Source organism: Meles meles, chromosome 2, assembly GCF_922984935.1.
Source record: "Meles meles chromosome 2, mMelMel3.1 paternal haplotype, whole genome shotgun sequence".
NCBI classification, from domain to species: Eukaryota; Metazoa; Chordata; class Mammalia; order Carnivora; family Mustelidae; genus Meles; species Meles meles.
The window spans coordinates 34,882,112-34,907,500 of record NC_060067.1 but is presented as its reverse complement, the minus strand read 5'-3'; the positions used below and the strand labels follow the sequence as shown (position 1 = coordinate 34,907,500).

General features: G+C 45.8%; 1 protein-coding gene across 11 annotated transcripts in view; it reads right to left on the bottom strand.

The window, feature by feature from the left end:
* Positions 1-25,389, bottom strand: part of APBB2 (amyloid beta precursor protein binding family B member 2) — a 374,559-nt gene that overhangs the window by 97,525 nt on the left and 251,645 nt on the right. For 6 of the 11 annotated variants that reach the window (XM_045997053.1, XM_045997055.1, XM_045997052.1 and 3 more), the window contains 4 exons: positions 19,168-19,376; positions 9,715-9,777; positions 9,221-9,306; positions 9,065-9,125 (listed from right to left, as the gene is read on the bottom strand). In XM_045997053.1, the coding sequence (XP_045853009.1) occupies positions 9,065-9,125; positions 9,221-9,306; positions 9,715-9,777; positions 19,168-19,376 (419 nt within the window). The remainder of the gene's footprint in view (positions 1-9,064; positions 9,126-9,220; positions 9,307-9,714; positions 9,778-19,167; positions 19,377-25,389) is intronic. The other 5 variants (XM_045997058.1, XM_045997060.1, XM_045997062.1 and 2 more) reach the window with 3 other exon arrangements.

The window sequence follows — 25,389 nt, the reverse complement described above, 5'->3', positions numbered from 1 at the left end:
GCTAGTCCACAGCAGAGTCCGGTTTTAAAGCCACTCAGTCTGGGTCCAAAATCCCAGAATGTCTTAATCACATCTCACACAGCTGCTCCTTTAGCCGTGTGCACTCAGTGAACGTGTTTGATGCAATGAAGGCATCGAGAGTAGAAATCCAATCCAACCTTTTCATACAGATCAGGATTTCTGGAAGAAAAACCTGTGCCACATGAATAAAAGTCAATTAGGAGAATGATACACAGACACAGAATCCCGCACTAACGCTAAGTAATGATCATGAATTTGCTACACAGACCAGAAATAAATCCGAATGGGTAGATATTCCCTACCTCTTCCTGTTTATCTATTCGTGCTAATCTAGTCAGTAGCTGCTAATATAATTACTTCATGAAAATCTATGCTACTAGGAAGAAGGGAGGGCACAGATAAATAGAGCTCACAGAGGAAGACGGGAATTTCATGTTCATTCATCACCCACTTCAGAAAGCTCCTCCACCAAACCCAAGATCGGACTGACCTGCACCGTCTCCATCCCCCCATCTCCCCCGTTTTGGGGCAGGTTGTAACGCAAGAGTAAGCAGACAAGCAGGGCTTATAGAAAATCCGGTGCCTGGTTAAAAAAAATCCTCCAGCAGCTGACAACTGCTTGCAAATGGGCCCTAACAGAGCAGGCAAGAGCCGTGCGTCAAGGCCACGTCCAGGTCCCTGCAGAGGACACGTGCAAAGGATGGTATAGTCAGGTTTCAAACTTTTTAGTGTTACCCAGCCACGGCAGCATCTGGGAGCCTAACAGGAACACAGTCCCTCGACTCGCAACACCTACATCTGAAGCCGCTAACACGGGCAGGGAAGTTTGAAAGCACTGCAAAGTGTGGACCACATGAGTCTGGAGGGTGGTGGAAAGAAAGGGGGTGGAGGTCCGTCCTCAAGCTACGACCTTGCAGTGCCCTTACCCAAACTCATCTCTGGCATCTCTGATCCCTCCGCCCAGAACTCCCGGGCAGCCTCAAGGTTACCCTTACAGCTTAGGGAGCCAGTAATCAGCCAGTGGGTGGGCCTGACGCCTTCTTGGGCTTTCAGCTCAAAAGCATCTGAGGTCGAGTCCTCCGTCCGCCAGTTACTAGCTGTGTGATAAATTCTGTGACCTGTTTGAAGCATTGGTTTCTTATATATCATCTCGGGAAATAAACAGCAGGGAAACAGCCTGAGAGTGCCCGAGTGCTGAGCAGAGGCCGAGCACGTGTTTGGAGAAGGGGGCCCAGCAGCCTGTCTCCAGCCCTGGAGAGCACTCAGGGGCCAGTTCTGCTTTCTTGCTTTCTCCAGCTCTGAAGATCGATCAGATGGGACTAGCCCGTCTGTAGATGCCAGAGGTCAGGACTGCTTTGTTTCATCTTAAAATTTCTCTGAACCAGAGTGACTCCTGAGAGGATCCCACATTCATTTCCCAGAGGAGGAAGCTGAAAGGGGGTGAATTAAGTGCCTGGAATAAAATCGTCTTTCTTACCCAGGTCCTTTATGCTGGATTTCAGGGCAGAAGTTTCTACAGGCAGTTCTAAATATTCTGGAAATGATCTGTTATCATTTGGGGTGGTCCAAGGCCCAGGAGACTCCACCTTTGAGTGCCATCTCTACCACGAGCTAATTGTGTGACCCTAGGGAAGTTATTTACTCAACTTTTCTGAGACTGACTTTTTTTTGCCTGTAAAGGAGGCCCTCTGGCTCATCTCCAGGGCCAGTCACTTCCAGCCACAAGCAGTTCAATGATTCCAAACGAAAGAGAGGTGGTCTCTGCCCATTTCTTTAAGATGCAATTTTTGGCGTTGTCCACAAGGTGGCAGCACCCCTCCTTTGCAGAAGTCCAGGCAGAGCAACACAAAGGATGAGAAAGAACTCTAAGAAACTAGCACCCATTTTTCAAAGCATTAAGTTTTCTACAATTTAACTAAAACATTTCATTTTAGTGTTGATCACTGTCATCAAGAGTTTGGTTGGCAATGTGCTACATACTATTAGGAAAGGACAGTTTTATGGGGCTAAGTTTGGATTTTAAGGTATTACAACAGGATGAGCGAAGGTCACACAGCAAATTAATGGGAATTTAGAAATGCAAAAGCTACCTGACGGCCCAAACGGTGCAAGGGGTTGCCTTCTTGACAAATGAAGCACAAGAGGCAATTATCTATCAAAGGTTCATGTACACAGGAATTTTTTTATTTTTTTTAACTTTAAGCTTTTTTTTTAATAAAGATTTTATTTATTTACTTATTTATTTGTCCGAGAGAGACCACAAGTAGAAAGAGAGGCAGGCAGAGAGAGAGAGAGAGAGAGGGAAGCAGGCTCGCCGCTGAGCAGAGAGCCCGATGCGGGACTCGATCCCAGGACCCTGAGATCATGACCTGAGCCGAAGGCAGCGGCTTAACCCACTGAGCCACCCAGGCACCCCGCATGTACACAGGAATTTTAAAGGGTGCCTGGGTGGCTCAGGTCATGGTCCTGGAGTCCCGGGATGGAGTCCGGGGACGGAGTCCCACATGGGGTTCCCTGCTCATCTGCTTCTCCCTCTGCCCTTCCCCCTGCTTGTGCTCACTCTCTCTCGCAAATAAATAAATAAAATCTTTTAAAACAACCATTTTCACATGGAAGAGTAACACAAAAGAGACAAAGAAACGATTAGAGAAAAAATATTTGAGATTACAATAATGAATAAAATTTGGAATTTAAAATGCACAGAAATGAAACAATGTGGTACCCTGAACTAGACGTGGAACAGAAAAAGGACATTTGAAGACAAACTGGTAACATCGGAACGAAGTGTTTAGTTAATTGTTTTGTGCTCCTATTAACTTCTCAGTTGGGACAAATATACCATGGTTGTGTAAGACACTAAGGGAAGTGGGGTGAGAGAGATCTGGGAACTCTCTGTACTACCTCTGCAACTGTTCTGTATTTTTAAAATTATTCCTAAATAAAAATTTTATCTAAAACTTTCAGAGTGGGCGCCTGGGTAGCTCAGTGGTTAAGCATGTGCCTTCAGCTCAGGTCATGATCCTGGGATCGAGCCCCGCATCGGGCTCCCTGCTTGGCAGGAAGCCTGCTTCTCCCTCTCTCATTCCCCCTGCTTGTGTTCCCTCTCTCTCTCTGTCAAATAAATAAACTCTTTAAAAAAAATAAATAAAACTTTCACAGAACAAAACTTTCTGTTTCACAGGAAGCAGCAAGGAATGAAAAGAAACAGAGCGTTTCAGGGGCGCCTGGGTGGCTCAGTGGATTAAGCCACTGCCTTCGGCTCAGGTCATGATCTCAGGGTCCTGGGATCGAGCCCCACGTCGGGCTCTCTGCTCCTCAGGGAGCCTGCTTCCTCCTCTCTCTTGCCTGCCTCTCTGCCTAGTTGTGATTTCTCTCTGTTAAATAAATAAAATAAAATAAATTAAAAAAAGGTTAAAAAAAAAAAAAGAAACAGAGTTTCATGAAGCAACGTCCCGTCTCGATAATTTCAGGAGGCATTTAGAGGAGGACATAGCTCAGGTGCCATGAAACTAGGCTGAATACATTAAAATGACAAAGAATAGAATAAGTGGGTGGTGAACAAAGGTGCATTCTAGGACACTACTGGGAGGCTTATACGCGGCAGGATCCTTTCTGAAAAGCAGTTTTGCCATCAGCTGACAGCCTCTGACCCGAGAGTACCCGTTTCAGCGACCTATACCAAAGCAATAATTTAGAAGGAAAAAGTCACCTAGTTTTTATGAAGTTGTAGTTCCGCTCTGTAATGCTAAACGTTGCTCCTACGGCTGCTGGGTGTCCAGATGGGTTATGGTGCTATTCATTAAATGTGGTATTATATCAGCAGAGTTAAGAACGGTAAATCTGAGAACTGCAGAAAGGAAGATATGAAATGTCTTTTAAAGATTTAATTAGTTATTTGAGAGAGAGAGAGAGCAAGTGTGCACACAAGTGTAAATGGGGGGAGGAACAGAGGGAGAGGGATGAAGAGACCCCGGCTGAGCGTGGAGTCCCGGGGTGGGGGCTTGATCCCACGACCCTGATTATCATGACCTGAGCAGAAATCAAGAGTCACTCAGCCTACTGAGCCCCCAGGCGTGCCCCTGAAATAATTTTTAAAGAGCTCATGACATGTAGTATCCTAGATTAGGTCCTGCAACCCTCCCCCAAAAAAGGCCATTAGTGAGAGAAAAAAAAAATGCAAAACTGAATGAGGTCTATCGTTAATAATATGGCATCAATAGTTATTTATTAATTTTGAATATGGTACTATGATAATGAAGATGTTATTAGGGAAAGCTAGTGAAGAAGGTACCTGGGAAGTCGAACTCTGCGACTCTTCCGTAAATATAGAATCATTTTAAAATTAAAAAAAAAAAAAGAAGACCTCAGAATTATACACAAACACATACCCATTACCATCAACTACAAAAATAATTATTGGACAAAAAATTAGGTAGGCTCAAAAAACATTTCCAGTGTTGTAAAAATACTTTGCTCTTTGAGACGGGATTGGGGGGTGCTTGTGTGCGTGTGCAGGTGTGCGTGTGTGGGCGGTGGTGTGGTCATTTTATGTTGCCATTGTTATTTAGAGGTTGCACTGAACAACTTGATTGTCAAGGTGCCCAGACTCACAGTGGCTGGAGAGGGTTTGCAACATCCACATCCTGAAAGCCTGAAAGTGATTTTGATTTTTTTTTAGCATGTAAATTTCACTTAGGAAGAAAGACATTTTCTAGAATAACTTTTTAGTAAACCATCCTTAGGGACTATATTTATAATTCCATGGCACATGAAATCATTTTTTTTTCCCTAAAGAAAGGATACTCTCTGCTTATCTGGGGGGGCACTCCGTTTTCTAGTTTTTGGCTGATTGAATGCATGTGCAGGGTTATCTAAAGCAATAACGACTTCTACAAAAGAACTTCAACATCTAGAAAATCTAGGTCTTTGCCACTTCTCCTTTCTCCCTTAAAAGTCATGAAAGGGACAGGTGACAAAGAATGGAGGGTATGAGTGTGTCGTAGGTGGATTCCTCCAAAGTGACTTCAGTGAAGTCAGTACCAAACTCATTCACTTTTTCAAAATTGGTAAAGAATAACTTCATTTAGGACTGCCGGATTTTAAAATAGTTGTGGTTTGGAGAGAATAGCTTGGCCTCCCCTGCAAGGCTTCTCGTGCCCATTTCCAAGTGTGACTTTGCATCCATCATAGAAGCCCAGACTCCTCAATGTCCTCAAGGGAACATCAACCCTGCTGTGTCCGTGGCGAATGAGAGCGTGTAGACCCACCGATCACCAGCGATGCTGTGTATCTCCACGCCAGCCCCCTTGGCTTCCTTCTGTTCTAGGCCCAACCTTGACCATAAGCCTTACTGAAACTGTACAACTAAGGGAGGGTTTAAAAAGTCCTGCAGCCCATCCCTTCTACTTTTGGAGTCTAGTTCATCACAGCCTCAAGTGAGACCAGCAAGCGAGGACACACTGTTGTAACTTTCCATCAATTCGCTTGAAAGGGGTTTGGCTTGGCTGTTTGTCCTTTGCTTCCAATGAGTAATGCTATGAAATACCAACCGGTGAAACCCAAATTTCCATATATCTCTGTATAGTTCAATATATTTTTTTTTTTAAACAGAGAGAGAGAGGAGGAAGCAGGCTCCCCGCGGAGCAGAGAGCCCGATGCGGGGCTCGATCCCAGGACCCTGGGATCATGACCTGAGCCGAAGGCAGAGGCTTTAACCCACTGAGCCACCCAGGCGCCCCTGTATAGTTCAATATTATTAAGGACACATCATTTGGTGGTTGCCTCTAAGTAAAGCTCCAAGTGAGAATTTTCCTTTTTCTTTTAATTGAGGTATAACTGACATGTAACATTATATTAGTTTCAAGTGTATGACACAATGATTCAATATTTGCATATATTGCAAAATGATCACCAGAGTAAGTCTAGTTAACATCCATCACCATACACAGTCACAAATTTTTTTTCTTCTTGTGATAATTTTTTAAAAGATCTATTCTGTTAGCAACTTTCAAATTTGCAATGTTTAAGGATTTTTTTTTTCTCCAAGTCTAGTGAGCATAGCCTCTGTAGCTACATGGCCTGGATTCAGATCCTGGTGCTATTTACTGACTAGCTGTTTAACCTTCTATGACTCAGTTTCCTCATCTGCAACACAGAGATAATGATAGGCCACTGAATTTTTGTAAGGATGAGAGCCAGCAGAAATAGTTTTAAGGCCAATGCCTGACAAAAAGTTAACAATAAATATTCATTACTACGGTGACTTTATAAAGGAGCTCTAGGAAAACAGTTACATGCCATCAGGACCGGGAGGCTTCTCCCTCACGGACTGTGGGATTCATATAACGCAGGGTCCTAAGACCCTCTGCCTTCCCACTGTGCTGGGCGTCTTTAACAATGATAAGGACAGCCTGGGGACCTTCAGAATCCAGGGTGGGTGGGGTTGGTGAGAAGCATGTGTAGTCTGCCAACATCTTTTGAGGATTCTGAGTTGTCCTGGGGATTTGTGCTCTTCTCCCTAAGACTCCTCAATGTAAATAATCACCCAGAGGCACAAAAACGAATCTGTAGATCAATTTCTCTAACTGGGCAGAGGCTTCTCTCTAGTCTGATCTTTTCTTTTTCTCTTTTTTTTTTCTTTTCTTTTTACATTTTCCGAAAGAGTTCGTTTGTTTGTCAGAGAAAGAGAGAGAGCATGCACAAGCAGGGGCAGCAACAGGCTCCCCTCTGAGCAAGAAGCCTAATGTGGGACTCGATCCCAGGACCCTGGGATCATGACCTGAGCTGAAGGCAGCCGCGTAACCCACTGAGCCACCCAGGCGCCCCGCTAATCTGATCTTTTCTGACTCTTGTCTATCATCCCAGTAGAGACAGATGCACTGATCATTCCTTTACATTTTCTGTGCCTTAAAAAAAAAAACCAACACATTTGTTTTTATAAGTTTTCGAAGACCTTACCAATAGGGTAGGCTATAAGATAAATAACATGATACATGTACTTTATTTAGAACTCAGTCCAGCTCCAGTAACTTATGGCAACACCGAACCTCCTTCCCAACATGAACAAATTCATAATAGATATTCAACAGACCAGTGGGCACTAGCAAGGGGTAGAAAGAGAATTCTGTGAACAGGACCACTGGGAGGTAAAAAGAGGATGCACAACTTGGGTCATAGTTCAACCAGGTCTCCTGTTCCTGGTATCAATTCCACCTCCCCTCTTGCCTGGCCCTCCCCGCCCACTTGTCAGTTTCAAGCCCCCCCTCACTCCCCAGCCCTTCTCCCTTCCGCGTCCAGCCTCTGCTGATAACCCTTGTAAAACACCTGGGCACAAACCAAATGATTCCCAGCCCGCCTTCCTATTCTACTGCATCTGCTCCCCGCCGTAAAACCTATCTTTAAAGGCCAGTATATTAGCGGTAGCCCAAGGACCTGCTCAGAACACCCCTGGATCGGAGATGGCCTTCATTGTATGAGGCTGTGCTGAGCCTGTAGCTGAGCGAGCGGACCAGGAGCGGCGGGGTTCCACTGCGAGCCCGGATCCTCACAGCCCTGATGGCAGCATGGCTGTTTCTAACCAAGAAGGCAAGGTTTTGAAACTGCACGGTGTTTCCCCACTGAACTACTACTAAGGGAGCTTACTGGCTGTTTTATTCACAGACACAGATCTGCTTTAGGAATGAGAAAAAATATCAAGGACCGGCTACATAATTTGCAAATGGAAATGTAATATGCAGAACGAAAATGCAAAGCCCCTGTTCAAAGGCAGGGGGAAATGCCGTAAAAAGGGCTGAAACGAAACTGCTGCCTTTCCCGCTTTCTCTCTCTTCACTCATTACAGTGGTTTTCCTTGGTATTTAAAGTCATGCTCTCTCGGGCACGAGACACCTGCAGGATAAGTGTAAACCCTCACAAGTGCCCACCCCACAGACCAACACCTTCTGGGTTCCCCATCCCTCGAGTTGCTGGACCGATGCGCCCGCACCCTGGCCAGGAATGGGGAAACTGAGTCAGGCATCCCCCTTTCCCATGGACCCATCTCCCGCACCCCGAGGTGCAGCAGATAGCTGGGGTATCCAGCATACCCCAACTTCTGTGCCAGAACACAGCAGGTACCCGGACCGGGGGTGGGCAGGGCCTCACCCCCACTGAACTGCCCCCTCCCCACGGGGAACACACTGCTGTGCTGTCAGCCTGGGCTGGGCAGGCCACCACTTTGCCCTTTTCAAGATGTCACGGGAGCACGTGTGCCCAGAGCCAACTCTCCCTGTGCTCCCACTGTGGTGGAAGGCGGCAGCGACTGCTGGGTGGAGGCAGTGATGAGGCTGTGTGGCAGGCCTGAGGGGCCGAGGAGAAGGGGAACAAGCAGTCAAGGACCTCTCGGGGGGGCAGGAAGGTGGCAGGACTGTTCCCAAAACAAGACTCCAGGTCCCTGGTGCATCGCCCCATTGGACGTCACTTACAAAAACAGGAATCCAAAGATGAGAGAATTTAGAATTTCAAGATGGGGACCACAACGCATGAAAGCCCGGGCCCGGGACCCTGTGCGAGGACACTGGCCACATGCCCGTGTTGGCCTTGCTGCCCGCCCGCCACCCACCAGGAGTCCAGAAGTAAAAGAGCACTTTCGTTTTCCATCATAAATCAGGCCTGGGTTTAGGAGACACAGGGTGCGAATGTGAGGCTGTTCTGGAACAGGTGGACCCGAGGAGCCTTGAACCACCTGCCGACCGCCCCTCCCAAGGCTCTGCAAGGCTTCCGAAGCCCCCTCTCTTGAACAATAATTCTAACTTACTACATGGTGCCAAGAACTGACGTAGTGTGATACGGGCACAGTCTTGATGACCATGGAAATCCTCCCAAACCTCACTTGGCCTAGGGATGTATTTCAAGTGTTGGGGAGCTTAGGAAAGAGAGCAGATCGAGGACTCATTGCTTCATCCGTGGCTCTGGGTTGACAGTTTATGAGAACCGAGCCATTTCCAAAGTCATTACTGCAATGGAAGAACATAACCTGGCCACTAAAAACACGTTTCTTACAAACCTTGGCTTCTGGGTCGCTATTGATGCTGCAAGAATCATCCTCCTCAGCATGGGGGGCATGTCTGGAAAGAAGGACAGAAAGCCGGACTGAGAATTCTACTGGAAACTCCAGCTGCACGAAGCCAGCCACGACGGCGGGGTCCTTTGCATGCCCTACCTGAGTTTCAAAGATGCATAGCGGAGTGTTGCTCCTTCAAACTCTTTTAAACTGGGGTCCGGGTTAACTGTGGCTGCATGCAAATCCTAGGGGGAAAACAGATCCTGGTTAATGGAGAAAGGGGGAAGGGCTCCCGACGGGGGCATCAAATATCAAAGGGGAGAAAAGTTCTCCGGGCAAGAGGCAGAGAATAGGTGTGAGCTTAGGCAGATAAAGGGCATGCAAGGGCTGCTGGATGCTGGCTCGGTGCAAGCCCCAGGTTCTTACAAGACAGGGAACCCGGGGCAGTCAGCTTGAAGTCATTCGCAACGGGACACATAAAAATAAATAAATAAATAAAGGCAACATGTGTGTGAGCTGGGCGTCCCTCCTAGCAAGCCCCATCACTGCGTCCCTGCAGAAGGGATGATATTCATGAGGAAGAAAAAGATACAGCCACGGCCATGCAGAAAGGACAAAATATTGAATGATCTAGAATCTGACAATATACTTGCCTTCCAAATGTCACTATTAATCTTTCCCCCATTCAGAACAGCAAAATCACTCCATGGCTGTTTCTAGACATATAATTATTCACATAGGAAAAAGCACATTGATTTAAAAGAAAAAAAAAAAGTAAAGAAAAAAAAGGAAAAAAAAAACACAAGACACTGTTGTTAGCATTGATATTCACAGGACAGGTTAGGGAACAAATTCACTCTACCAGCAACTGGTTAGCTCCCTTAGATCTAGATTATCCCCTGAAGCCTAGGGCGGGGAGGAGAGTGATAGCGCTCTCGTTACTTACAATGGAAATGACTGACTATCGCTAGCGGTCAGTGCTAGATCTTATAAACGTGGCTTTAAGCACGTTTACAAGATCTATATGCTTTCTGGGATTAAATGCCTCGTGGACCTAACACCACGAAAACCTTTCTGGAATTAAATGCCTCGTGGACCTAACACCACGAAAACCTTTTCCTCTCCTGGAAACCCAACAGAACCATCTTCTGGAGATGGGGGTGGAATCAGGGATGGTAACTGTCCCTGGAGGATCTGAACACTGGGGTACGTCCCCGGTCAAGGGCATAAAAACCGGGGGCTCACATTATTTTCATGTAAAAGAAAAAAGGACAAAGACAGGGCAGGAGGGCTGGTAAGGAACACAGCCTGACGTCAGCATCTGCTGAGATTTAACTGACCCAAAACAGCTCGCCACAGTCTAACGTAAATTCTTCCAATTCCTAAGAAGCTCTGCTTCCTTGTTACACGCAAGCTTCTTCACAAATTAGTGCTCGATCACGAATGATTCTGTCAACAGAATCCCAGAACAAAGCACGGAGCCTTGCCTTGTTGGGAGACAGCTCGGAACAGATCTTTGCATCTCAACAGCCTTTCCATTGCCCTCAGACAACAGGCAATGTGGTTGGGGTGGGTTTTTTTTTTTTTTTTTTCTTCTTTCCCTTTCTACCACAGTGAGTGAATATCCAAATATTTTTCATGTCACATTTGGGGAAATAAATGAAGCGAACACAACCCAGGGGCCTCGTTATGAACGCGCTCCACTGATGTGTCAGGCCGGTCACCTCTTTTCTCGGCTAATAAATCACCAACGGAGACCTTGCTCAAGTCGCTTTTCAACTAAAGCACTTTGAGAATGAGACAGCAATAGTGACCCGTGATGCCTGCTCACGACACTACTGTAATTTTGAAACCCATTCAGAACAGGGCAGCCAAGTTTAAATGTGCCAAGTGCTAAAAGATGTGATCGTTTAACCGGGCGGGACGCGAGGAACACGGAACCCCTTGTCACTGTCACCACCGCCGGCGGGCGTCACTGTCACTTTCTTTTTTTGGACTAAACACCTGAACTGCAGTTTTGGGAAATAAAGTGGAACTTACACCACTGTATCTACTTTTTAAGAAATACTCTCTTTTATTGTGCAAAAGGAAAAGCTGCCTAGCCCGTCACCTCTATCCTTACTCCATCCCCCAAAGTGGTGCTCAGTTTTCACTGAGGAGAAAATTCCTAACACAGGAGGGTCTTAACTTATTAGCCCAGGAGACCTGTGAGCCCCCTGAAATTGGGGTGGGGTTTTGCACATGTACGTTTTCCTGGGGAGAAGATCCCCCACTCTTCTGTTTCCAGAGGAGCGGATGACCAAGAAAGGTTTAGTATCACTCATGATAAGGACCTGAAATGGCAAGAATTTTAAGCTAGAATTTTTTTCTTTCTTTTTTTTTTAAGATTTTTTTTTTTTTAATTTATTTGACAGAGAGAGATCACAAGTAGGCAGAGAGAGAGAGAGAGAGAGGAGGAGGAAGCAGGCTCCCTGCCGAGCAGAGAGCCCGATGCGGGGCTCGATCCCAGGACCTGGGATCATGACCTGGGCCGAAGGCAGAGGCTTTAACCCACTGAGCTACCCAGGTGCCCCTCTTTTTTTTTTTAAAGGACAATAAGCCTATTTGATCCCAAATCATCATCACATTTTACATGTGAGCAGTATTTGTTTTTTTATCGAAGCTAAATGTTGAAAAAGGTTACCAGGTGGTGATTTAGTAAGACTCGAGGTAATTATGTTCTTGCAGAGAAATTAAAAAAAAAAAAAAAAAAAAGAGTGGGTGTTTGACAAGAGGAATCTGAAATCAAACTATCCTCAACAGACACTGTGCGGGGACAGAAAGAGTATTTTTCAAAACAAGTATTCAGAAGAGTCTTCAGCATTAAAATAGTTCTCTGTATGCATGTATAGTTTAAAAAAATTTTTTTTAATGTATTTACTCTTTGGATGGTGGGTCCCTGTAATGTAAAAGTTGATTATAATTCTAAAATTCTATGAATCCAGCTCTTATGCTACGGAGACATGAGTCATCTGGCAAACTTCCAACAATCACCTCTTACAGATTTAAATAAAATAAAGGTCGTATACGCCAATTTTTCAAAAGCTAAAATAACATGGGGGCTCTTAAAGAAACCCTTTAGTACAGAACTCAAGTAAGGACTAATGGAACCTATGTTATGATTAGGACAAAAGACCCTTTCCTCTCCTATATCTACAAGCACTCATTTTTTGAAATTTTCTCTCCTATAGAAGTGACCATAATTTTTCTTTTCTTTTTTTAAATTAAGGGCAACAAAAGACAAAAACAATCTGTCTTGAGTTTTAAGAACCACACATTCTATACATCTAATTTTTTTTAAAGAAGAGAGAATACAACATTTCAGCTAATCTTTTTTTAAAAGACACCCCAAAGAGATTCTTTGGTTCTACAGAAAGTCTGCATGGCGGGAGTGAGAGATGAATGAAGAGATGAGAAAAAGAGAAAGTCAGTGACAGAGGGAAAGGCAGGTGGGCACTGGGCCTCTGGAAGGACAAGGATGTTGGACAGGGACAAAGCTAGTCAGGAAGAACAGAGACTGTGTTCCGTGAGCAGTAAATTTCCAACGGATAATCTCTAAGGCAATACAGCTAGATCTTTGCACAGTGGAATGTTCTTGAGCCAGAGTTACGGGTGGGGACATAGTCTCCTGGTGCTTTCCTTGACCTTGACCGGGTGAAGCACCCCTTCTCCTGATCAAAGTGATCACACTGAGTTCTAGGACAGCCTTGAAACCTTAGCAACTCAGAGGTGGTGGTGTCCATGGGGACCGCCCTAGCTCCTGGAACATGGTGCCTATCATGACCCTTCATGACCTTTCAGCATGGTGCCTTTCATGACCTCACAGTGAATCTGTGTGACGGTGGACCCACTAAGGGAATCCAATTGTATAACCTTGACTATGGAGGGTTTTCTTCATCCTTATTTCTCTCCTGGGATCTCAGAAAGCAATTCTTCAATCATAGGAAAACGATGCATTGTCATTCTACTGGAAGAAAGAGAACACTGGAGTGGACAACGTCAACACCATAGTCTTGAGGATGCGGTCCGAGGGGATGAGAAAGGTTCTAAGAAGCGGTATCAGAATGTAACCTGGGAAGCAAGCCTGGAGGGTGAACCTGCTGTGAACCAGGCAAAGAGGAAAGCAAAAGAACATTGCCTAGTGACTTTGACAGAAGCTACAATCATCACCGCCACATTGTGGGCTTCAGAAGTTCTGCTGCAAAGCCCAGATTCAAATCCTGCTTCTGCTCTCATCTGCTCTGTGACCTCAGTTCCTTGTCTAGGAAACAGCGCTACGGAGACCTCACCATCAGAGTGTGGACAAACAGATCGACAGCATGAGCCCTTAGCATAGGGACTGCCTGCCTGGAGTCCAAGACATGGCTGTTCCCCTATCTGCTCTCTCTTTCCAGGGAGGGAAAAAAAAAAAAGGCGGCCATTGGTAAGAGTAAAAAACAGGTACCTACAGACTATAAAGTGTTATGAATCATGCTTCTTGATTGTCTTCTTGAGACCTAAGCCTCAGTACGTGTGGCATTGACGATAAATGGCAGAGCCTGGGGGTGCCTGGGTGGCTCAGTGGGTTAAAGCCTCTGCCTTCGGCTCAGGTCATGATCCCAGGGTCCTGGGATCAAGCCCCGCATCGGGCTCTCTGCTCCGCATGGAGCCTGCTTCCTCTTCACTCTCTGCCTGCCTCTCTGCCCAGTTGTGATTTCTCTCTGTCAAATAAATAAAATATTAAAAAAAAAAAAAATGGCAGAGCCTGGAACGTTGGAAAGCTAAGGTACAGGCCAGGCGATGTGAACGAGCATTGACCATAGATGTGTGCACCTTTTTAGACTTCTTTAAATGCTTCTGTGTTTTGCTGAACGCAACACTATCAGAAGAACAGAGCTGTGGTGTGTCGTGCAGACATAACCCAGAGAAGTTAAAAAAAATATATATCAAACTAATAAACAGATTGACAAATACGTGTGCAATTGAATTCATCTTTGTGGGCGCCTGGGTGGCTCAGTGGGTTAAAGCCTCTGCCTTTCGCTCAGGTCATGATCCCAGGGTCCTGGGATCGAGTCCCATCTTGGGCTCTCTGCTCAGCAGGGAGCCTGCTTCCTCTTCTCTCTCTCTCTCTGCCTGCTTCTCTGCCTACTTGTGATCTCTGTCAAATAAATAAAAATTTTAAAAATCTTAAAAAAAAAATTCATCTTTGTGAGCCAAAGGAGGGTCAGGAGAGGACCTGGGGCTCCAGTGCTGGCTTTGCTGCTACAGCAAGTCAACTAAGAACTCGCCCAGCCATGAACCTGGTTTATTCCTTCATTCAGCTTCACCAGGTTCTGGACACGGTGCCAGGTGCAGGGGACACAAGATGAGGGGGGACAGGTCCTCACCCCCACCCCAAGGAGGGAGACGTGCTGGGCAAGTATTAATACTATAAAAAGACATCATGTTCACAGAACTATACCCCTAGGACTAATAATACATTATATGTTAATAAAAAAATAAATAGAAAATTTTTAAAAAGACATCATGGAATAAAGGGCTTTCAAAGCGGAGGGATGGGAGCAGTAATTCCCAGGACAAGCTGGGATGAGTTGGAAGGGGCAGTGACATATAAACAAAGACGAGGAGATTAGATTCATTAGAGGACCAGCTCTTGCACTCGTTCCATGTAGAATTGCCTGGAAAGTTTATGATAAACGCAGATTTCCAGGTCCTATGTCTAGAAAGTCCAGCTCACTGACCTCCAGTAGGGACCAAGGAATCAAAATATTCTACAAGCCTCAGAGGTTACCTTGGCCACCGTCCTTGGCTCACAGGCTGAGAACTGCTGCCATAGCATTCACTAGGCCCTTCTAGAAGGTTCTCGGCAGTCATGATTGAATCAAGAGTTTAGTAAAAAGATGACAGAATAGCTCCTTTATGTTTTCATCTTATCTCTAAATGTATGTGAAATTCCACAGGTTCTAACATAATATACGGAATTTTCCCTCCTAGGGAGTTAGCGGCTCAGGGCCCTGACAGACCCCGGGAGTGTCGCAGTGAGAACGGAGTGAATGAGGATCAAGATCACAGTTCTGAGAAACAATCCCAGCTCCACTCACTTCAGATGCACTTTCTCCTCCATACTTCTCTTCTTTAGGAACTAGGAACCCCTTCAGTTGGAAACACTATAAGGCAAGACTTACCTATAGGCCAATAGCGCATCATAAAAATACTTTGTATGGCTCCTTTCTTCTAAAATTCGACATCCAAGTAATCTGGAACAAGTTGACCGACTGGGGGCGCAGGGGGTCGGGGAGATCACTATGGGCCCAATTTCAATAGCAAATGCTTCCTGGCCAGTGTATAAACTCTAGAAAATACTGCTGGCATACACAGAGGAGACATTACCCATTACTAGCACTTCCCCAGTGAACTCTGGAATGGGAAACGCACGAATTTCACACTGTAAGGAAGCTTTCCGTTCTAGACTTCTGTGAAGCAGAATCAACAGATTTGGCACTTACTTGAGTGCTCCCCCACCCCCAACAAAAGAGCTTGGGGCGGGGGTGGGGGGAGCTAAATAAAACATGGATTTCTAACCTGACATATTACAAGTTTCTTCTCGTCCTTAACATTTTGCTTTCTCTCACGGTTCCAAATTAGTATGAAATAGATCCCATTCAGGGATCAAAGAAATGGTGTCAGAGAAATCATCATTTCTCTTCCACTGTAATTAGCACCTGAGACAATGTTATCAAGAGAAGTCATTTTCTAGAAGGCTCTGCATAAGACACTGCTGGGCCTAGGGTTGAGATGAAAAGCTCTGAGACTCACCAAGGTCCCCCCCCCACCCACCCCGCAAACAGAACTGTGAAGCCTGGGGCGGGGGCCGGGTCAGTAGACCTTCACTGAAGCTTCATTCCACCACCAGTAGGTGTGTGACCAGGGGCAAGCTTCGCCTCTCAGTCTTGGTGTGGTTAAATACACAAAGCAAATGACAAGGGCAGTACCAGAAGCACAGGGTTCTACTGGGAGTTGTGAGATGAGGCGTGAGCTTGGCACCATCAACACTTCATTACCCTTGGTGCCTTTGGCTTAATATCCACGTCAGCGTCTACACGTCCTGGGTATACAGCAGGCTGGGTCTTTCTCCCGCTCTCCCTCCTCTTCTACTTGCTCATACCTTTGCTTCTAGGATTTTAACATACTGCCTTATAGATGTGCACGGTTCTTGGACGCGATGGCCTTACGTACAGGGGGAAAATGTGTATGAAGTGAAAAATCAAAAAGCTGATGGGAAGAATATTCCATTGGTCTACTGGGTAGGAGCGGCGCACGCATTCTCTCTCTGAAGCTTAAAACGACACGTCCTTTAACAAAGTTCCTTGGAGGGAAAAGGTCAGCACGATGGCATGGTCAAGAGCAGAAGAGAGGCATGAGATGGGCAGCAAGGTAGAAAATCACATAGAACCGGGACAGAGCACAGTATCCAAGGCCGAGAACTAGACCCACGGCCCCTCCTCCCCCAGCTGCACTGTTACGGCGCTCAGAGCTTTAGTCAACTCTTTCCTTAAATAAGGAACATATTAGCTGTCCTCTCCGTCTTGAAGGGAACAAGTGAGAGGGCATTTGTGAAAATACACTGAAAGCTGGGGCGCCTGGGTGGCTCAGTGGATTAGGCCGCTGCCTTCGGCTCGGGTCATGATCTCAGGGTCCTGGGATCGAGCCCCGCATCGGGCTCTCTGCTCCGCAGGGAGCCTGCTTCCTCCTCTCTCTCTGCCTGCCTCTCTGCCTACTTGTGATCTCTCTCTCTGTCAAATGAACAAATAAAATCTTAAAAAAAAAAAGAAAATACACTGAAAGCCACAACAGGGACGCTGAGCGCTGTGGATACTTTAAGGGAACACTGAACTCTAGGAGAGGAAGCAGGAAGCGAGGGCTGTAGGACACAGTCTGAGCCTGAGAAGGGGCCCTGAGAGGTAGCCAGGATGGGAATGGGAAGCAGGTGTAGAGAAGGGGAAAGAATAGGCCCATGTGGGTTCAGAAGGAAGCTTGGGGATTAGCGGTAGACTGTGCTACCTGACCATCCTTGCCCAGGGCCAGCTGCCCACCTGTGATGCATACTTCCCAGGATTTTCCACAGAAAACATGGCAGCAAAAACCTGCCATATTTATTGAAGAAATAAAAATCCGAGTCCCCTAAACCTTGGGCTGCCCTCTTTGGACTTGACCACACCCATGCCTTGGCCTCAGGAGACAGGCTTTAAGAAGAACTTCATTTCTTCTACCTGCAGAGGACAAAAGTTCCTGGGACAAAAGTGACATCTCAAAGAGAGCCTTATCTCACTTCTGGGACACTGAGAAAGCACAGTGGGCCAGAATCTCAAAGCCAGTGAAGCTGAGGGAGAACAACTCTGGCCTAGGATGCAGGAGCATTTAGGATCTCTGAGTTCTGGACCCAGTGGTATCACTGGTCACCAACCTGTCTGCACCTCAGTTCCTCTGTCTGTAATGTATGGATACGAGGATCACCTGGCCCTTTCCTGTCCTCCTATGGCCGTAGGGCACTCCCAGGTGAAGATGGATAAGGGTCATAACAGGGGAACAAAGCCCTGGAATGGAGAAAGAAAATCTGATAAAGGTGCCAAGAGAAAAGTTGTACAGGTGAGAAAGAGAGAGGGTGTCTGTTCCTTAGTGAGCGCAGAGGCTGTATCTTGGCTGGCTCGGCTTCTGGGAGGCACTCGGTGGTCCAGGAAGAAATGCCAGGACACAATTAGGCTGGGATGGGAGGAGGACCCCATGTCATGCAAGTGCCTTGAGGTTCATCTTTGTCCCCAGCACACCTAACACAAGGTGCATAACTGAATGGAATTTGCTCGGCGAAGAGCAACAAGAGACTTCAGTAAGAAGTTACCAGGGCCGCCCAGTGATAAGCAACAAAGTCCCATGTGGTTCAGTAGCGCGAAAGCATGTGTCTGATGATCATGCTCAAGGGCCAACCAACTGAGGCCCTTGTCTTTCACAGAGGGAACAGCTCACCCCAACCTGTCACTCGAAAGACCAAGAATCTGAGGCCCAGACTGGGGAAGGGAGGTGCTGAAGCCTGTACTAGCAGGAACGCACTTGGAATGTGGGTCTTACTACCTCCCAGAGGAGAGCAAATCTGTAAGCCCAGATCTAAGAAACAAGATACCGTCTACTTCCAAAGCCAGGAAGCGTGAGAATGGTCGTGAGGACACGGAGGAGCTCTGCCAGGGCGGGACTGGTTCGGATCCCCTCCAAGGCCTCAAGGTCAAAGAATGCGGGTTATTGAAAGAACGAAGGGCTGTGGTCAGACAGGCTGTGTGTTAGGGTTTCAAGTGCTTTTCTGGAAAAAGCCATTGCTTAACTGTAACCTTTTCCAAAGGCCACACTCTTGAATATTTTGTCACTAGGATTCACCAAGGTTCACCACAAGAATCTCTGTCATTAGGAAATACCACAGTGCAATTATTTTTTTCATGCCTCAATTCTTTGTTTAAACATCACGTTTCGTCCTTGGGGACAGCAGAAATTTATGTTGCTATTTATGTCTAAAATCATGTCACTTCTGCTAAATAAACAGATCCTTTAAAAAAAAAATTAGAAATTATGCATGGAAGGGCTTTCCAGGGTTATTTTTATAGACATCGCTTCCATGTAGTCAAATGGACCCAAGGCTAATAAGATATGCAGTAATTATAACACGTCTGGCCAAGAGATGTTCTTCCGTGTGTAAATATTTTATGGAGCAGCATCCAGCAAAGGCACCTGCAGAGCAAAGTGTCGGTTCAGTGAGCCCCAGGGAATCTTAACCACTTCTCATTAATCAGCCTCCCTTACTTTCTCGACCTAGAATGCTGGTTTCCAGAGCCCAAAAGCCACGAAAAAAAATGAGGACATCCTCGAACGATGGTCATTACCGCTATTTACGCTAAGAGGAAGCATTTTGGGGTCTCAAATGCAGGATGTATGATAATCAAAAAACTTACCTCGATGGCCTGCTGGGGCAGAAGCAACAAGTCTAAAGAGAAATCACACAAGTCACAGCCACCCTCCTAAGCTGTTAAAAAGATACTCCATTTTACCTCGTGCTCTGGGGTGGGAGATGACGTTACAGAACTAAGTGACCCTTTCCTAGAAGCATGACGATCGGCTGGGATGGAGACGGGGCGTTCCCACTGAGTTGTCCCCGTTGGTATGTGCCAATAGTAGGTCCCAGCGATGTCGTTGATTCTCTTCCAGCCGGGGGGCAAATCTGGATCGGTCTGAAAGGAGTGATCACTCCATATATCTGCTGGGAAATGGAAAACAAGAGAGTTTTCTTAAAAGAGGAAACAATGACAGTGTTGCATTTTCGGCACTAATAGTCTGGAGAGTTCCATAGGCAGGTATGCCCATAGCACTAACGAGAACTAAAGCCATCCTGTGGACACGAAGTATGGTAAAATGGACCATATGGAGAGAAATAAGGGAACTGGAAAGGAAGACTGACCCTTGAGAATACAGACATAAGGGACCCATGACCGCATCATCTTCCAGCTTCAAGAACCCTGTGGGGTGCCTGGGTGGCTCAGTGGGTTAAACCTCTGCCTACAGCTCAGGTCATGATCTCAGGGTCCTGGGATCGAGCCCCACATCGGGCTCTCTGCTCAGCAGGGAGCCTGCTTCCCCCTCTCCCTCTGCCTGCCTCTCTGCCTACTTGTGATTTCTCTCCCTGTGTGTCAAATAAATAAAATCTTAAAAAAAGAAAAAAAAAAAGAGCCCTATGAACCAGCTAAAGCTCCATTAGCCAAAAACAACTACCCAAGCAAAATTTGCAAGGTTACACACAAAATCCACTGACTCCTTTATAAATCAGTAAGACTTACTGGTTGGTATCTTACACCATTCTCAGCAATGAGCATAACTCTTGTTTTTTTTTTTTTAAACCGCTTTCTGTAAATGAGTACTGTATTTATATCTTCCCTTGGCTTTCACAGCTCCTCCCATTTGACTGTAAACATCTACAAAACAGCAATGTCTTTTGTAATGCTCTAGAATTCTAAATTGCACCCAGAAGATTCCTAAGGAAGGCAGACCAGAAAAGCCTTGGAATTCAAGACTAGTAACTTAAATACAGGAAGGAGGGTAGGTGTGGACGACAACAGAGAAAGGTGGGGATTGTGGCAAACTGGAAAGCAGGTGCAAATTCCAAGATGTTCAAATTCAAAAAAATAATGTTTTAAACACTGTGGGGGCTTAGTTGGGGGGGGGTGGGAATAAAATACAGGTGCTGGGCAATTTCAGCAATCCCTGGCCTGTTTCAATATTTTATCAGTTTACTGAATACTTGTGTGCTTTTCAGAATCTCATTTTGGCCTTTTTGAGTTGAACATGAGATGAGTTGAAGAGCCAGAGAAAAGAGGAGAGGCAAAGAAGTAGAGGAGGAGGGGCACCTGGGTGGCTCAGTGGTTTAAGCTACTGCCTTTGGCTCAGGTCATAATCTCAGGGTCCTGGGATCGAACCCCACATCGGGCTCACTGCATAGCGTGGAGCCTGCTTCCCCCGGCCTCTCTGCCTACTTGTGATCTCTGTCTGTGAAATAAATAAACACAATCTTTAAAAAAAAAAAAAAGAAGAAGAAGTAGAGGAGGAAAACCACGGAGACAGAGGCACAGTGGGGAAATCACAGGCAGCTATATCAACCTATGCACCCAGGGAGTAAAACTTAAGAAACCTGTGTTTCAATCTGGGGTTCACTGTTTTCTATGGATCGGGCCCTTTTCCGGTGGGGCCGTTGGCAACAGCCAGGGGCTCGTCTCAGTAATTCAAGAGAGAAGCACGTGGGCCTCGCTCTGCGCAAAGCTCCCTGCATCACGTGGGCAGTGCGAGGAGGGGAGAAGGAACCAAACAAAGAGGCTGATTAAGACTAAGGGCACAGATGTGCATTCATGCGCGTGTCTGGCATCCCAGCGTTCACGTTTCTCATTTAAATCTGCTGGAGGCCAATCTGCCACCCTTCTCAAATTATGATGGAAATTTCCCCTCCCCCGACAGGAAATTAAGCATAATTAAATAATTTCAACCTACCCCAAATTTTCAGAAACCACTTGAAACAAACATGTATACACAACTTTGTCCTGTCTCCTTTTTAGGGGGTTGTTTTGGCTTTTCTCATCTCAACAGGGGCAGGAAAAATAAAATACATGGGTGTCCAGATTAAGAGGGGCAAAATCCTACCAAGGGTATTTCCTTGTCCCATTCTAGTGGCTTATGGAGCCAAGCTGTGGGACTTGAACAGACATAAAGAGGATGCTAGGTACCATTTCTACGGTTTTTGAGATCCAAGGGCCTGAGTTTTACACATTTATCCCAGTTGTCTCTACAGCTGGGATATGAGCATATATTAGAATACGAAATCATGTCAGACCAAGAACAGAAACCAAAATCTCTGCTGAGATTTTGTTGGAATAAAAATTAAAAGGGGATTTATTCTGTTGCTAAAAACTGATTAACAGTGACACGATTATGATGGAGAGAGTGAGGTCGGCACATCTACAATATTATTAACAGTTCCAGAAACATTAAAGAACCCCTTCTGCATCACCCCACTTTGGGTTTTAAGGGATATAAGCCCTGTGAGGGCAAAGAGACATTGTATCCGTCTGTACATCATCATATTCCCAATACCTAGCATGGCAAGTGTTCAACGAGTTGGATGGGTGGTGGATGGGATGGATGGATGATGGATGGATGGATGGACGGAAGAATAAACAAGGAAGGAGGAATGAATGAAATCTTTGAATGATGGGACCTGGATCTTAGCAAAAGCAGAATTCTGAAGAAATCAGTTCTGCGCAGTTCCATAAAACAGAGCAATTTCACAACCCCCAGGAATAGCAATGTCTACTTCTCTTTGATGGTGTATGTGAATTTCTTATGGATAAAAGGAACATAATATGAAAAACTGGAAAGAGTCCTGGGCTGGTGGCTGAGAGACTTTGAGTTGAGACTATGGTTTTTATTTTTTTTTAGTTTTTAGTTTTTTTTTTTAATTGATAGGTTCCACAATGAATAGTAAGAATATGCCTTCAGTCTCATTATAGTTCATTCTATTTAACCTAAATACCCCTTATTTCCTTTACTTTCTTACATAAAATTATGTAAAGATTTAAATAAATACATTGGACCTTACTCAACAGGTTCGTGGTTTTCAACTGTTATCATCAAATTGGGAGAAAGACCACGGTGCAGGCAGGCAGGATTCCAGGCCCTTGCAGACCCTTCTGACCACAACAGCACAATTTCTATTTGTTTCCAATACTGGTCTTCTTGTATGTACAATTTTCCTTGAAAACAGGGATGAGGTTTATTATTATTGTTATTGTTTAAAATAAAGTTTGTAACCATAGCTAAAGCAAATGTACGGTGGGGCCAAGACAGCTAAATCCTAAGAAGCCACTTCTGTCAAAAGATTATTCAAAATATGGGGTGCCTGGGTGGCTCAGTGGGTTGGGCCTCTGCCTTCAGCTCAGGTCATGATCTCAGGGTCCTGGGATCAAGCCCCACATCGGGCTTTCTGCTCAGCAGGGAGCCTGCTTCCTCTCTCTCTCTTCTCTCTACCTGTCTCTCTGCCTACTTGTGATCTCTATCTGTCAAATAAATGAAATCTTAAAAAAAAAAAAAGATTATCCAAAATATTGCAAAGCCGCTTAAAACAGCTGTCCTCATACGAGTACCACAGTGCATACGGCATGAAGAAGGGCCTGCAGACTCAATTGATAGAGGAAAAATCTATAAACACCAGGTGGTAAAAGGAGAAAGTTCCAACCCCTTTTGAATCTCAGAAAACTACTTAGTGAAGCTTTGCTGACGGCCAAGGAGCTGAGGTTGCAGAAAGGAAATGATGTCTGACGGTCTCATTGCCCTTCTGATTCTCAGAAGTTTCCTCAAACTGCATTGTCTGTCATGCCCTTCTTCTTGACAGGTCTGCCTGGAGTTCTAAAGTCACGGTATTCTTAATTTTCCGTGGGAATATCCTAAAAGACCTCCAGCCTAGAGAACTCTTCTTTTTGGGTGAGCCACCATGGAACAAGATCCAGTCAGCACCGGACGCAAATCACGGGATTTCACCCCAGTCACCCAACCTCAGGACTAGAACGCAGACTGATTCTGTTGGTACAGAAGGGGGTTACTTAAGGAAAGACTATAGGAGAGTTAAAATGGAGAGCTCTCTAGAAAGCCTGGAGAGTATTTTTAAATACTCCGGTAAAACTAGACATGAGGGGACTCAGCAAAGACTCTGAATATAGTGTCGTGCCGTTGGCACGGCAGCCGAGTATGAACTCGGTACGGGGCCTTGGTATTTCAGCTCCGCCACTGGTTGTCTGAATGATCTCCGCCAAGCTACTCAATCTCTCTGGCCTTCAGATGCTTATCTGGAAAATGGGGGTCAAAACGGTATCTACTCCACATCACTGGGTATTGTGTATAATGCTCAGAAGAAAGGTTGACATAGAATAGGCATATTTACCACATAAATGCTCACCAATAGGGGCGCCTAGGAGGCTCAGGTATTTAAGTGTCCAACTCTTGGTTTCAGCTCAGGTCATGATCTCGGGGTTGTGGGATCGAGCCCCATACTGGGCTCTGTGATCAGTAAGGAGTCTGCCTGAGATTCTCTCTTCCCCTCTCCTCTGCCCTTCTCCCCCACTAGCTCTTTCTCTCTCAAATAGGTATTTTTTTAAAATGTTCACTGTTATTGCTATTATTTTTCTTTAAAGATTTTTGCTTATTTGACAGAGAGAGAGAGAGAGAGAGCAAGAGAGGGAACACGAGCAGCGGAGTGGGAGAGGGAGAAGCAGGCTTCCCACCCAGAAGGGAGCCCGACGTGGGACTCCATCCCAGGATTCTGGGATCATGACCTGAGCCAAAGGGAGACGCCAAAGGACTGAGCCACCCAGGCGTCCCTATTATTGCTCTTATTATTAGATATCGTCATAGGTCTCTGAAGCCAACAATGTAATATATTAAGTTCACTAAACCCACCATAAGAAGTATTTTCATATGTCCAAAGGAAAACACTCACTATGGAATTTATGGGGTTATGTGATTATCATGGTTCAAAGAATAAAGATACAAGAAGATAATCTGAATGTGACTCTTTCTCTGGAGAAGGTCCACCAGACTCCCTTAGGAGGACGGGGCTCTAAGGACCCGAGGAGGTCAGGCAAGAGCAGATTCTAGATTCTACCTACCCTACCTTGCTGGGCTTCTCCCCTGGCTGGCTCTGCTAACACCTTCATTTCTTCAAATGTCTGTCTGTCTCTCAATTAATGCGTAAGGGAAAAAAAACAAGTATTTCATAATTTTTTTTTAAAGATTTTATTTATTTATTTGTCAGAGAGAGAGAGCGCGCAAGTGCGCACCCAGGCAGAGTGGCAGAGGGAGAAGCAGGCTCCCTGCGGAACAAGGAGCCCGATGTGGGACTCGATCCCAGGACGCTGGGATCATGACCTGAGCCGAAGGCAGCCGTTTCACCAACTGAGCTACCCAGGTGTCCCAGTATTTCATAATTTAAAAAGTAAAGACTCATATCCTTTAAAGCAGATTTGTGGGACACCTGCATGGCTCAGTCAGTTAAGCTTCTGCCTTCCGCTCAGGTCGTGATTTCAGGATTCTGGAACTGAGCCCCGAATCTGGCTCCCTGCTTAGCAGGGAGTCCGCTTCTCTCCTTCTGCTCCTCTCCCCCCACTCGTGCTCCCTCTCTCTCTCTCTCACACCCAAATAAATGAATAAAATCTTCATACACACACACACACACACACACACACACACACACACACATATAAAGCAGATGTGCTCAACTTTTCCTAGGTTTCTCTCAAACAGAAACCAACCTCAGGGGCACCTGGGTGGCTCAGTGGGTTAAGCCTCTGCCTTCGGCTCAGGTCATGATCTCAGGGTCCTGGGATCGAGTCCCACATCCGGCTCTCTGCTCGGCAGGGAGCCTGCTTCCCCTCCTCTCTCTCTGCCTACCTCTCTGCCTACTTGTGATCTCTGTCAAACAAACAAATAAAAAAAATCTTAAAAACAAAAAAGAAAACAACCTCAGAGGAATAATGTTGCCTTGTTTTTGCCTGATTCCTGAACACTTTCTCCCACTGTGGGTCTAGGGCCTTCATTACAAAAAAAAATCCCCTACCCATGAAGTAAAGCACAACTTCCCATACACTGCCACATTTAATGCTCAGGCCAATGCCAGCTAGAAGGCCAGGGAGGGAATGTGAGCAAGCCAGGACAAGAGCCCAGGCCCAAGGGCTATCAGC